General features: G+C 48.3%; 4 protein-coding genes across 4 annotated transcripts; 3 read left to right on the plus strand and 1 right to left on the minus strand.

The window, feature by feature from the left end:
* Positions 1-181: 181 nt before the first annotated feature.
* Positions 182-2831, plus strand: BDW43DRAFT_264367 (tRNA modification GTPase). Its single transcript, XM_032040665.1, has 3 exons — positions 182-521; positions 590-2130; positions 2187-2831. The coding sequence occupies exons 1-3, from the start codon at positions 252-254 to the stop codon at positions 2203-2205; spliced, it is 1830 nt and encodes a 609-aa protein (XP_031904660.1). The 5' UTR covers positions 182-251; the 3' UTR covers positions 2206-2831.
* A 790-nt stretch (positions 2832-3621) lies between these two features.
* Positions 3622-7398, minus strand: BDW43DRAFT_297469 (homoaconitase; the record flags this gene model as incomplete). The annotated part of the gene is made up of 2 exons (XM_032044391.1): positions 3622-5928; positions 6268-7398. 2 exons carry the CDS (start codon positions 7396-7398, stop codon positions 3622-3624), a joined length of 3438 nt encoding a protein of 1145 aa, XP_031904661.1.
* Positions 7399-7444: 46 nt separating this feature from the next.
* On the plus strand, positions 7445-9788 carry BDW43DRAFT_264373 (putative amino acid transporter). Its single transcript, XM_032040666.1, has 2 exons — positions 7445-8754; positions 8818-9788. Exons 1-2 carry the CDS (start codon positions 7618-7620, stop codon positions 9610-9612), a joined length of 1932 nt encoding a protein of 643 aa, XP_031904662.1. The 5' UTR covers positions 7445-7617; the 3' UTR covers positions 9613-9788.
* A 3213-nt stretch (positions 9789-13001) lies between these two features.
* On the plus strand, positions 13002-13690 carry BDW43DRAFT_184413 (uncharacterized protein). Its single transcript, XM_032038931.1, has 2 exons — positions 13002-13493; positions 13554-13690. The coding sequence occupies exons 1-2, from the start codon at positions 13133-13135 to the stop codon at positions 13649-13651; spliced, it is 459 nt and encodes a 152-aa protein (XP_031904663.1). The 5' UTR covers positions 13002-13132; the 3' UTR covers positions 13652-13690.
* The last annotated feature ends 258 nt before the right edge of the window (positions 13691-13948 follow it).

The following is a 13948-nucleotide window of genomic DNA, read 5'->3' on the forward strand; positions in this document are numbered from 1 at the left end:
AGGTGACGGGATGGTAATTCGCTTCAAGGCCCGTAGGGACTTAACATATGTACGTAATCGCTGTCGTCCACTAGACTGAAGTTTTTGAAAATGCAGGATGTAAGGGAAGTAAGTAGTAAGTAGTAAAAGGATTCAGAGTGCGCAGATCTGTACGCCCCCACGTGACCGGCTCCAAGCTTCTTCTCTCACACCTTTCTTTCCTACTACAATTCTCCTGGTTGATTTGCTTCGCCGCAAGTACCTTTCTGCGCATGCGAGCACTTTATCTTCGAAATCTGTTTCGGGCCATCCCCTTCTGCCCGTCATGGAGCAGACATAGCTGCGCTCTTCCTATGGGCAATCTCCACCCCTGGCGCCATGTCTTTTCCTCAGCTCCCGCGGTACCTCAGAGCCGAATGTTTTCCGCCTCAAGGCCAACACGTTCACTTCTAGATTCAGATTCCACTATTTACGCCCTTTCAACTGCGTCCGGTCGTGCTGCCATTGCAGTTGTGCGAGTATCTGGTCCAGCATGTGTGCAGGTAAGCCAGACTTATTGAAAAACCTGTTCTGCTAGTGGTGGCTGATTCCCAGGTGGTTTGACCACTAGATATATCAAGCGCTATGTCCAAAAGCGCTGCTTCCGCGACCACGTGTTGCAGCTGTGAGGACTCTGTTCGATCCCACGCGTGAATCCTCGAGTAGTAGTGTCCTTGACGCAGGAGCTCTAGTTTTGTATTTCCCTGCCCCAAAGACGGTTACGGGGGAGGATGTCCTTGAACTGCATCTTCATGGTGGGCCGGCGACCGTTAAATCTGTACTTGCAGCCATCTCCCGTACGACTCGATCAGACCTGCCCGTCCGTTACGCCGAACCTGGCGAATTCACCCGTCGCGCCTTTATGAACAACCGGCTGGAACTGCCACAGATTGAAGCACTTGGCGATACATTATCTGCGGACACCGAACAGCAGCGTCGTCTGGCTGTCCGGGGTGCTAGTGACGCTTTGTCCAGGCGCTATGAACAGTGGCGGCAGCAACTACTGTACGCACGCGGAGAACTAGAGGCACTGATCGATTTTGCCGAGGATCAGCATTTTGATGAGTCTTCCGATGAGCTGGTACTCTCGGTTGTGTCTCAGGTGCAGACGCTGCGAATCCAAGTCGGGTTTCATATCCAGAACGCCTCCAAAGGGGAACTGCTTCGCCGTGGGATCAAAATTGCCCTGCTCGGGGCGCCCAATGCCGGTAAAAGTTCTCTGTTAAACCAGGTTGTTGGCAAGGAGGCTGCCATTGTTAGCAATGAAGAAGGAACCACTCGCGATATCGTGGATGTTGGGGTTGACCTGGGTGGGTGGTACTGTAAGCTTGGCGATATGGCCGGAATCCGCTCCGTGCCTGCCAAGGGGAAAGAGCCTGTTGTGATCGGGGCTGTTGAACAAGAAGGTATTCGGCGCGCCAAAGCTCGCGCTCTAGAGTCCGACGTTGTTATTGTGGTCTTGTCTTTGGAGAAAGGTGCCTCTAGTGGCGTACCTTATAAGCTACAGGTCGAGCAAGAAGTGGTGGATGCAGTCAACGACTGTGTCGTATCTGGTAAGTGCATCATCATTGCAGTCAACAAGTGCGACCGGTTGCCTCTGGATGACCAGAGTGGTCAGCTCTTGCCACAACCGTTGGTCGCTAGAGTTCGTGAATTATTTCCTACTGTGCCGCGAAAGCGCATCTTCGGCCTCTCTTGCCGTGAGGCGCAATTAGATTCCGCGTTAGAGCGGGAAGATCCGGGCCATTTGCAAGCGTTCCTCCGCGGGCTTATCTCTACCTTCGAAGAAGTTGCATCTCCATTGGGGATTGAAGGTGATGCGAATGGAGAATATGATGTGTCGTATTGGGAAGATTCTCTAGGAGTAACACATCGACAAAGCTCTAACCTACAAAGATGCCTCCAACATTTGAATGATTTCGTGACTCAAACTTCCAGAACCAGTATGCCGCCGGTACCAGGTCAAGAAGGGGACCAGCAGTCTGGAGAAATGGAAATCGACATCGTGACAGCCGCAGAGCACCTGCGCTTTGCGGCTGATGCACTGGCAAATATCACCGGCAAAGGTGAGAGTGGCGATGTGGAGGACGTTTTGGGGGTGATATTTGAGAAGTATGTCTCGCCGGTCATCCGGGATGATGTTGGTTCCTTACTAACCAATGTCCTAGGTTTTGCGTGGGGAAGTGAACTGTTGGGGCTGTTTTCAGGATGCCACTTGCTACCCCTAGTTGACACCCGCCCCAAAGGCCCTAGGGCTTGTTAACGGCCATCTATGATGGGTGCAGAAGAAGCCGTTGGCAGTTTAGGCAACACATCTCTGCTTCCCATGGTCATGCAGGTCATTATAACCGCCGCGACCTTGCATCGATGAGAAGTCGAACGGACGGTTAATGCTGGGAGGGACGGTCTGGAAGACTGAGGGAGCGTTATAACCGCCTCGTCCCATTGACTGCTTTGTGGAAATTGAGGGAGAGTTGAACCGGTATCCTGATGGCTCCATGTCCCAGGATTTTCACTATTCCAGAATTCCGTAGGACCATATATGTTGACGTCTAGGCAAGGAGGGAGGTATGAAAGGCGTTGGGTAGCAATAGGAAAAAACCAATGGAAAGACTAGAATCATAGAGGCGGACGGGAAGAAGAACGGGGGGATTTATTGTAAGGAAGGGATACAACGTAGGCTTCTGCGATGTCTTTCTTTCATACTATCTAAATACGTGTCTGATCATATGTCTGCCTCAAGGCATCCACAACAAACATTCATGCTGCCTGTTTATTTTCTTCCGGTTGATTCCTGATTGTTAAGGGTTTCCACATGACCTCTTTGTGATTCCGTGTATAAATGCTGTTGAACTAGATTTAATGAACTGATTTCCACTGTACGTTCAATGTCGAATTGTTTGGATTTCATGCCTACACAAAATGGCAGTTACTGACTGCCATGGGTCATGTACACAATAAACGGATTTTTCAGGTCAAGTGCTTCAGGTCGAAGAGTCATAAATTTAAACAATGCCTCGAGATTTATGACCGGTTACTAGCTCTGCGGATTTTCACGATTCTTGCATGGCGCCTAAATGCTACCTTCCGAAGGAAAACCAAGTGGTATGAGACCTGCGTGGCTAAACTTACAAGTGTGGTAGTAAGTACCCCAGGAAAGCAAGCCATTGCGGGAGAATCATCTTTGGAAGGTATATGAGTAAAAGAGAGCATGGAAGCGGGATTCTCTAGGTTGTTTTCTAATTAATCATTATCATTAGCATACCCACCAAGTTACGTCTGTGTGAGAAGAGACCTTACGGGACGAGAACTCGACATGGCTGTGCATCTCCCCAATGCTTCGAGAGCCAATAGAAATAATGATAGCTACGTCCCATTTTGTCTGGATAATATAGAAACATGAATCTAGCTGCTAAACAAAACCGCTCTTTTGTACATACATAAATAACCATCACAAACCGTCTATCATGCCTGGCAACTAAAATACGATCAGGGAGACAGGGAACATAAAAGAGGAAATTTATCCACACATAAAGAGTGGGGGGTATAACATCATTCAAAGGTTGGAAAGTGTACGGTGACTTCGATAGTAAGTGGTTTGATTTAAGCACCGATTTCGTTTTTGACCCATTGCTCCAAACCTCCCTTGGCGATAATCTCTTGTACGTTGGGAGGGAGCTCTCCAACCTTTTGTGTCCACTTGGGACCATTCTCTCCCTCTTGGACCTCGATGCGGCTCCTTCGGACGTCCCAGGTTAGGGTCCAGCCAGTGCGGCGGGTAAGGGAGTCTCCAGAAAAGCTCTCTCGGAGACGGCTAATGAGACGAGGAACCTCCAGGCCCATCAGAGCGTTGTTAATACTATTGCGGGAAAAAATATTGCCAAAGCTTCCAGACACAACCAAAGGAATCTTCTTTGCCAAAATGGCAGTTGCTGCCTGCTCCCTGGAGCTTCCACAGCCAAAGTTGAAGCCCGTGACCAGAATGTCACCTTCTTTTGCGATGGACGAGAACTGAGTATCGTAGTTGGACATGCACACTTGAGCCATTGTCTCTTGGGAAACATCGTCCTGGTAGGTGTACTTGCCAGGATAAATACCATCGGTGTTAATGTTGTCCGCATCACAGAAAACAATTTCACCAGAAACACGCTCAGGGAACCCGGGGTACACCTCCGTAAGGGAGTCATCCGATGATTCCTCGCTTTCTTCAGGATTGAATTGTTTCTCACCGTCAGCAACCAGGTTATCGATCTGACCAATTATCTTCTCCAAGGCTTCTTCAGCGGTAAGCATACGATCCTCCTCCCGAATTCCGTCTCCTTCGCCCCGCACAACTTCAGTCCAACCTTCAGGAGCCAGGTACCAGCCGGGGCCGCTGAGCTTTCCACTCAAAGCGCTAGCGGCAACAACTTCAGGGCTACCGAGGTATGCTTTAGCATCGGTGCTACCCATGCGACCCTTGAAATTACGATTCGAGGCACTGATTCCTACTTCTCCAGGCTCCAAGAGGCCAGTCCCTAGCCCAATACATTGCGCACACCCTGGTAGCAGTGGTGTAGCTCCAGCGTCAAGTAAGGCCTGCCAATCACCAGCTTCTTCAGCGGCCAGCTGCTCGGGAATAGATGCAGCTGCAACATAGAATTCAACACCATCGGCGATCTTGGGAACCTTGCCCCCATTCTTCTCTGCGGCTTCCTTGAAAACTCTAGCAGCGGCGGCAATATCCGAAGCTCTTGAGTTGGTACACGAAACAAGGTATGCCTTGTTCACTTTAATATTCTGAGCCTCTAAATCCTTCAGAGGTGTGGCTACCTTGACAGAGTTCGGTCCAGAAACATAAGGTGAAAGTGTAGAGAGATCTAGGAAAAGTTCCTTGGCATATTTGGCGCCCTTATCAGCAACCAGGGGGTTGTCAAACAGTTGCTCGAGAAGCGGGTGTGTAAAATGCCGAGGGGCTAGGGACTTGAATGGACCCTCCGCGAGGCCCATAGCTGCCGTTGTAGCCTTGCCCCTCAACCATCCCTTCAAGACACCGTCAATCGGGAACAGACCAGACAAGGCACCCCACTCTGTCGTCATGTTGGCAATAGTCAGCCGGTTATCCACAGATAGACTGCGCATAGTCTCCTCTGAGCCTGTAAATTCAATTGCATGGTTCAAGACATCGTCTTTATCGAACAATCCACAAAGAGCGACGATCACGTCCTTGCCGGTCACGCCCGGTGGCAATACACCAGTCAAAGTGACCTTCGCAACCGGCGGAATCTGCCACCACGTTTTCCCAGTGGCCCAGATGCTAGCACCATCCGTTCTCACAATGGGGGTACCCAAGCAGCCGACGCCACCGTACATATTACTGTGGCTATCAGAGGCGACCACAAGAGTGCCGGGCCAGGCATAGCCTTCTTCCACCATGACTTGATGACCGATGCCTCTTCCAGCGGGATAGAACTCAACCCCCTGGTGTTTGGCGAAGTCTTCAATCTGACGGTACTTTTGTAGGTTCTTCTCCGACTTGTTCTGTACATCGTGGTCAAGCGTCATTACAATCTGCTTCGGGTCATGCAGCTTTGTTGCGCCTATAGACATGAACTTCAGAGCAACGGGCCACGAGTTGTCGTGAGTCATACACCGGTGAGGCGAGATCGTGACATAGTCACCAGATCGGACAAACTTATCCGGGGCCAAACCAACAGAGTATTGTTGAACGATCTTCTCTGTGAGTGTCTGCGGAACAGCTCTAGACGTCTGAATGGAGGAATAGATCGCAGCTGAGGAGGGATCATCTAACTGCGATTGGAACACATCTTGGAAGTAGAACCTGGTGGAGGCGAACGCACGTCGTTGAGGAGTGGTCGGCACGCGCAGGGACGCCCAGCGCCTGCCAGGGCCACAGGACATCAATCGAGACTGCATGAGGTCAGTACGACAATCAAGGCAAAGTAGTAAGTAGAAAGAACTTGACCTACAGCCATTCTTACCAAGAGATATTCAAGAATTGCGAGCGAAAGGCTGGCGAATGAGAAGAAGCGCATTATTTGTGTCTCCGGGAAAGGCCGGTAAAAGCGGCTAGCGCGCCAAGACTCTCCGCTATCGGAAGTCTGCCGGCAGATACGAGCCAGAGCAAACAGAAACTGATTCATATTATACAAAATACAGATATATATATATATATATATATATATATACTACCAGGAAGGAACCATTTTACTTATTTGGCCATCCGGGAGGTTGTCAAAGCTTCCACACAGTCCAATCCTTCAGGTCAAGCTCTTTGATGATACCCTGGAGCGGTCCCTGGAGCTCCATACCCTGTGCCCAAAGCTTCGGTCCAGCCATGTAGCTAATGAAGCCTTCTGGACCTGACACGAAGATCATCTTGCGTTTGTGGGACCCCTTATCAGGAGGAGCAGAGTCCGCTAGGTCTAGTATAGCCTTTTTCCCGATGAACGTGTTTTCCTCGTCAACAAAATAATCCACAGTGACCTGTCCAGGATACTTAGACTTGAGAGCCTCAAGCTCTTTCACAATAAGAGATGAAAAAGTAGTGGCGCTCTTCATGGGTTCAGCCGGAGTGCGGCCGGCTATTGACGTCTTTAACAGACCGGAAAACCAAGACACTTGCGATCTTGATGTCGTGGCGGCACTGTCATTCGTACCACCAGCACAATCATCTCGTCTTCTATTCGCCCAAAGGATGTGTATCTCGGGTTTATATGTATCGTTCGTGCGGCTAAGAAGGGTATGGCCTGCCTGTAAGGCAGGAGCGATACCGGTTCCCCCAGCAATAAAGAGAATCTGCTGAGTATCTAGTGGGATCTCACATTCAATCTGTGGCCCGCGCATCTCTATAGAAGTTCCCATATCCAGACCATGCAAATACCGGGACATTTCACCGTGGGGGTCCTGACGGATGAAGAACCGCAGCGACTCCTCCCGTCCTTCACCCAACGTAGGAGGAAGAGGGGTATAGTCCCTTCCGATCTGAAGCTGTGGCTGCTTAAACATCACGCTCCAGATTCCGGTCTTCCATGCTTCCTCATAGACCTGGCAATTATCACCAACTGGTTTGGGCGCTTTGAGAGTAAAAATGCTGCCGGAAGGCGATACCAGCTCCTTTGAAACTAGATAGTATGGAGTGAATGTGACGGGATTTAGCGTCGTCGATTTCGTATCTTGCTGTGATCTGATAAAAGCACCAACGCCAGCTGCTGCAGTGGTCACGACCGCGACTCGAAGCCAATAGCGTGGTTTTGGCGGCAATGATGATGCCGAAGACGCGGAGAATACATAGTGTCTCCGTCCCCGAATAACCGACCTACACAATGGAAACGGTGAATTTAATAGAGGTAAACCCGGAGCAGACGTTCTGAGCTTCATGGGATCGTTGGAAAGAGAGAGAATCAAACATGTTAAATCCCCACCGGTCTTGCGGAAAAGCGAGAGAGATGGGGGCAGGACGCTAGTCCTGATTTGGCAGGACGACGATCGCTCAGCTCAGTAAGTACTCTTCTACAGAACTCTTCTTCCTCCCTGTTTCTCTCACCCCAAAGACGAGGATTCCTTGCGGTTGCTCTCGATTTAAAACAAGAGGGCTATATGCAGGCAGGGAAGGCTCGTCTGTTTCCCCCTAAACTGTTGCTGATTATCTGGCATGGATTGTTTGCATCGAACTTGCGATCTTATCACTCGGAATCCTTGAAACCCACAATGGTGTTTGTGAACTCCGAAAGCAGATCGGCCAATAGCCATGCTCCTCGGGATTCTCTAGAACTCGCCTCCCTCGCCTCCTCCTCCCCCGAATCGGATGCAAGGTCCTCCAGCTCCTCCCCTTCCGGTCTCTCGTCCTCCCGAAAGCTCTCCCTCGAGGATGAGGATCCCCTCTCGAGTTCCAATGCATACTCCAACTTTGACTCTGGCAGGCCCAGATCGGCCCGTTCATACTCTGTATCTTCTGCTTTTGATTTCGGGAGGACCCTTTTCCCTTTGTCGCAGACGGCTGGAGGGTATGCTCCCTTGGGTGCACCTTCTGCGCTCGATCGTGAAAGCGGAGTTGTCGACGGTTCATTAGAAAGGAACAAGACATTAACGTACTTGAATGGTCTATCCCTTGTGGTTGGATTAATTATTGGCTCGGGTATCTTTTCATCACCAAGTCAGGTCAATGCCAACGCGGGGTCACCTGGCGCCTCCCTCATTGCGTGGGTTATTGCAGGTTTACTAGCATGGACGGGAGCGGCCAGCTATGCGGAACTAGGAGGAGCCATTCCCCTAAACGGTGGCTCTCAGATATACCTAGCGAAAATTTTCGGAGAGCTAGCGGGCTTTCTCTTCACCTGGTGTGCTGTTCTTGTGCTGAAGCCAGGCAGCGCCGCCATCATTGCGATCATATTCGGAGAATACGTTGTTCGGGCCGGGATTGGTGCTGATGCCGATCAGGTCAATCCATGGATTAGCAAAGCTGTCGCACTTTCGGGAGTCTTCATGGTGACCCTGTTGAATTGTATTTCCACGAGACTTGCCGCACGCATCGGTGACATATTCATGTTCTTCAAGTTCATTGCGTTGCTTGGAGTCACAATCATTGGTGTGGTTGTGGCGATCACAGGTCTTTCGTCGAATGGGAGTGCAAATGAAGAATGGAAGTCAGGTTGGTTCGAGGATACCAACGTTGACATATCAGCCTGGGCAGTTGCTTTGTATGCCGGTCTTTGGGCATTTGATGGTTGGGACAACGTATGTGCTATTTCCTTTCTATAACCTATTCTTTATCATTGGGACGTTACTCATAGGATGCAGACAAACTACGTAACAGGCGAGTTCAAAAATCCCAATCGTGACCTTCCGCGCGTACTTCATACTGCTATGCCACTGGTTATCCTCTGCTATCTACTTGCAAATATCTCCTACTTTTTAGTCTTGCCGCATTCAACGATTGAGGCCAGCAACACCATCGCTGTCCAATTCGGAGACAAGGTGTTTGGCAAAGTTGGAGCCCTTGTGTTCGCCCTCATCGTTTCTGGGAGCTGTTTCGGGGCGCTTAATGCGACGATATTTACCAGCGGGCGATTGGTCTATGCAGCTGGTAAGGAAGGCTACCTGCCCTCAATATTCGGTAACCTCTGGACCCAAGGATCTACGACAAGCAATCGACTACAGCGCCGATCATGGGCCCGCAAATCTATTTCTCGCCTCTTCGGGGAGCACGCTCGAATCGGATACACACCCATCAACGCCATGGCCCTGAACAGCGCGCTCACTTTGGCGTATGTCATTGTCGGTGAATTCAAAACATTGGTCACCTTCTATGGCGTCGCAGGCTATACGTTTTATTTCCTCACAGTTCTTGGCCTGATTGTTCTGAGAATCCGGGAACCGTACTTGGAGCGACCATACAAAACCTTGATCTCAACTCCTATCATATTTTGCTGCGTGAGCATTTTTCTTCTCAGTCGAGCGGTCATTGCCGAGCCCTTGCAAACCTTGACAGTTGTGGCCTTCATCGTTGCCGGCATTCCTGTTTACTATTGGCGAATTTATCAGCGAGATGGTCAAATTACAATGCCAGGATGGAAATTCTGGCAATCAAGGTGATTACACCCGTATGCGCATTCTTATACATTATACACTTTAATATCTCATGTCTTCTTTTCTATACCCTATGCTCATCGCCTTCTCCTCGAATCGCCCGACTTCCGGGTCATATTTAAAGTCTGCTATAATTACCAATGATACCCATATGTATGCATTGTGGGATGTGTGGATGGACCTCGAAAGCCCCATGGCAATTGTTAGCAACACCCCATGATTATCAGAAGACAGTTATCATAGTAGGTATACGAGACCTGCCTCTGAAATCTATGTTTTCGCTAGATAAGAAAATGCTCCGTAATGGAGGACCGGGTGAATGGACATATGAATACCTCATGATATCTACATATAGCATACCGTTTACATCATACGTTGTCCAGGGCATTCTCCTAAATATATGCATGTATAATACGCATATGTCAAGCACAATGATCCGTGCAAACAACCGTAGATCCTTGCCTACAGTATTTGTCTCCTTACTCTATCCTATCATGCAGACGGAGGTTTTATTAATACTATCTAATAAGAATTTCAGGAAGTTTCCCTTTTTCGTCCCACTTCAGCTCTTAGCTTTAGCCCTCCATTTACCGAGACTGTGCGCATTGGACTTGGAATCATATGCTTTTATATCACCTCCCACGGTTACGCTAATTGCTACATATGTTCTTGGTCCTGTAGGCGCTGTTCGTTGACCTTGTTTACATGGTTGACTAGGATGTAGTAGCTGGTCAATTGCTTATGCTGGTCTATTCGGCTCAGGTATTTGATACTTCTTAGGCTCTACAGAGTCCAGCTACATTCACCGGTACCTATCTGCATGTATATCCTATGTACATATGTATGTTTTACTTGTACGCATTTAGATGTTTCGTACATTTAAGATAATAAACAATTGCTATATAGTTAATCAGAAAATACTATCAGGGGTAGCAAAATATTTGACATGCTATACTATATACATACAGTATTTAGTGTGTCTGGAGCATGGTATCGCACATCAATTCTGACCCGTAAGCTGTCTATATCTCAGGCCGGGTCGGTGAGCAAACCAAGCCGGCAAGGCAATACTACGACATAGATCAGGCGCTGCTGCTGCATCTCTGCAGGGTAGGTAATATCACAAAAAGCCATCAATGCATTATGCATGTCCTAGTGATGTAGATTATGCTACTTCCAATCCATCCCACACAGCGTTCTGGGCTCACTAAAGTGACGTTTGCGATCGTTTGGACATGCTTGTGAAGTTTCTTCAGTCTCTAATACTCCTCTGTGATCCAGCAATAACTGACATATTGCAACGTACCCGTGTCCCAGAAAGTATTGGCTGCGTAGGCGTATCCGTGATCAAAAACCCTGAAAATGCATAGTCCGCCAGGCATCTTGGCTATCTAGGACGAGGATCCGCGGCCGTCCATAGCTGTGATTGAGAGATCCTCTTTTTGCTCGCTTCCTGATGCCAAGCATCCTTCTACGCCCATGATAATAAATTTCTCGCGGCCTCTTCAAGATCGGTTAGTACAAGCCAGTTTGCAGTTTCCCGGTTTTATCCCAAGGTCGCCGAACCACCAGGATGTTCAGTCTGATGTTAACCAATGGTTCCACATATTTAGATATTTCCATGCACGGAGATCACTCGGGTTGACAGAGTAAACGAACACTGTCGGTATTTGTCCAACAATGCCCCCGGAGACACCCACAGAGGCTGGAAGGTGGCAATTTATCATGCCCACCCTGCTTCGCTATCCGCCCTGCTAAGGTAGGGGTCTCTCCAAGCAGTTATGTTGACATTTAAAGAAGATGCTAGTAGAGTTGGGTTGGAGCCTAAACGCTGGCAAGTTACACTTTTATCAAGCGAGGCGGCCATACTAAGGGACTCGCTTCCGACCACATAGGGCAAGGGTTAATGTAAAGGCAGATGCCTCACCAAAGTGTATAAGTATATACGTGAGAGCCCCGGTAGCCACATTGATATTGGAAGGTTGAAAGCACCTTGTGAATATGCCGCAACTATCGTACTCGGCTGAAGGAGTTAGGCATGGTTCCGGGGATGTCTTCTTCCAAGATATCAGGTCATGGAATTCTGAATGGTCCCAAGAGATGTTTCCCCAATCGTTTCCTCCGGGGTTTCACTGGAAGGAAAGATGGTAAAGTCCAGTTTTAGGGTCATACCCAAGGCCGCAAGGATCGTTCAATTAATTCAATTAACCATGGGGAAAGGTTCGGTGAAACAATGGCGCGAGTGACGAACAAAGTGGGCATGCGATAGAGAATTCTATATCACTGATTTGGCAGGGATATCCGCGTCTTCGCATGTCTGGTACCGGTGTAGGAATTTTAGGTCGGCTAGTTTATTAGGTAACTACTACTAGTAGTACGTAGGTGGCTAGTAGTATAGATAGGGAATTTAGCCAACCGCGAGGCTAGGACAAGAGTCTTTTTTTCTTCCTTTCCTTCCTGTGAAACCAATTGTAGAAAACGGCGATCGATTGATTCGTGAGACTTGTCCTTGCTCAGCCGAAAGTTATGGATATCAACCGTCGGGAGTATCTGTGAACTGCGGTAAAGTCACGGCCATATGAAATATTCCATAGGATGCATTGGCCTGTCTTCGCGGCATTGTCTCGGCTGGCAATTGTCATTCATTTCAAAAGAGAATTATCATGACCTGGTTCTGGTTCAATTGAGAGAAGCACGCGAGGGAACCTCGGGGTAATAAGATAAGTAAATGATCGGCTAGCCCATTGATCCATCCTGGCCGTTTCACAATCATTGAGGATTCTGTCTGGACAGTGGCGATGCTGAGACATTTGAAGATCTAATATGAATCTCGTGTACAGAGTACTAGGTTCAAAGTATGATTATCAAGAGAAGACCATTTCTCTTCACAGATGATATTTATTTATTAGTTTTCGAGGAAAAGAAAAGCAAATAAAGAAAATCTGTCGAGTGAGAAATGACATCTTGAATCAGTTAAATACTGTACGATATGTAAGATCCAGGGTCACGGTATATTTACTCTGTACTTATAGTATATTCGTATTATAGATCTACATATACTTTGTATGTATATATATATAGACTACGCACTATTACTCAACCCCTCCCTGAGGGATTCTCTCCTGATCGGCGGAATCTTTTGAGACGATCATCGGCACTTGGCTGTTTGATTTAATTCTGTCATTTACTCATCTATGTACTCCCTCCTTTATATATATTCAATTTCTCAAAGGGGAATGGCTGGCGTTTAGATCAATAACTTAATCATTTGGCTCACCCTGGTGATAATAGTGAGAGTAGTCTTCTTACTCCTCCCAGCCTGTGTCAATTTCAAAGTCAGGGGAGCCCACCATTGATAGTGATGTCCAATGTTTGGACCTGATGACCACCAAATCCCATCAATCAACGAAAGAGAGGACCGTTAATGTTCACTTAATAATCGTCTGTACGGTCTTTGGGGGCCGCCCCGTTCCTGTTTGGCTTTGACGATAAGATCATTTCATCCGTGGTAGCACTGCATCCTTTTATGAGCTGTATCGTCCCTTGGAGAAAGAAGCCCATCCATCTAACCATGGAATCCACTGTAACAGGTCGAAGGTATCATGGACCCAATCCAAGGACCGGTAGATACACTTTATCCGCCCACAACCAGGACATTGTATTCTCTGTCCCCTTGGTCGGTTCGGTTCTGGGAGGTCTCGCAGCATCACCCCTGAATTTCCGCCTTGACCGAAAATGGCCCGTGCTGATGGCGCATGCCATTTCTATCTGTGGTGATTTGCTTCAAGTCTTCGCTACTAGCCTGGCGGCGTTCATGGCTGGACGGTTCATAAATAGCATTGCCAGGGTCATCCGCCAATGGCACCGCTCCCCTATATCTTTCAGAGGTATGCAGTTGGATCATACTTCAATGTATGGGACAGATAGTTCAATTAATGCCTTACCAGGTGGTTCCTGCCTCCATGAGAGGTATAAGTGTGACATCAATCGACATTTTGAACCTGACGGGGGGAGTGATCGGAAAAGTTGTGATGGCTACAACTAAAAAACGAGGAGGTAGAGTGTCATACATGATTCCTTTGGCCGTGCAGTGTGCCATCCCTGCGTTACTTCATTTGCACGCTACCACTTCCTGAAAGCCCACAGTGGCTGGTCATCAAAGGCTGATTGATGCAGGCTCGTACTAATCTGCGGGTTACGTGGCTTCAACGAAGAGCAGGTCAAGAGCAGGTCAACAATAAACTTCAAATAATGGAGCTCTGTGAACAAAAGGAGCATAAATTGAAGGCTAATGTGAAGAGTTGGGAGATATTCTCAAGGAAAAACCTTCAGCGGACGCTGA

This window comes from Aspergillus alliaceus, assembly GCF_009176365.1.
Source record: "Aspergillus alliaceus strain CBS 536.65 unplaced genomic scaffold BDW43scaffold_5, whole genome shotgun sequence".
Taxonomy (NCBI): Eukaryota; Fungi; Ascomycota; class Eurotiomycetes; order Eurotiales; family Aspergillaceae; genus Aspergillus; species Aspergillus alliaceus.

Bases quoted from the DNA above. Each gene is read 5' to 3' on its own strand.
- BDW43DRAFT_264367 (XM_032040665.1), top strand. From the start codon at position 252: ATGCGAGCACTTTATCTTCGAAATCTGTTTCGGGCCATCCCCTTCTGC. The intron at 522-589 runs GTAAGCCAGACT...TTTGACCACTAG, and splicing joins CTGGTCCAGCATGTGTGCAG to ATATATCAAGCGCTATGTCC.
- BDW43DRAFT_264373 (XM_032040666.1), top strand. From the start codon at position 7,618: ATGCAGGCAGGGAAGGCTCGTCTGTTTCCCCCTAAACTGTTGCTGATT. The intron at 8,755-8,817 runs GTATGTGCTATT...CATAGGATGCAG, and splicing joins CATTTGATGGTTGGGACAAC to ACAAACTACGTAACAGGCGA.
- BDW43DRAFT_184413 (XM_032038931.1), top strand. From the start codon at position 13,133: ATGAGCTGTATCGTCCCTTGGAGAAAGAAGCCCATCCATCTAACCATG. The intron at 13,494-13,553 runs GTATGCAGTTGG...ATGCCTTACCAG, and splicing joins CTCCCCTATATCTTTCAGAG to GTGGTTCCTGCCTCCATGAG.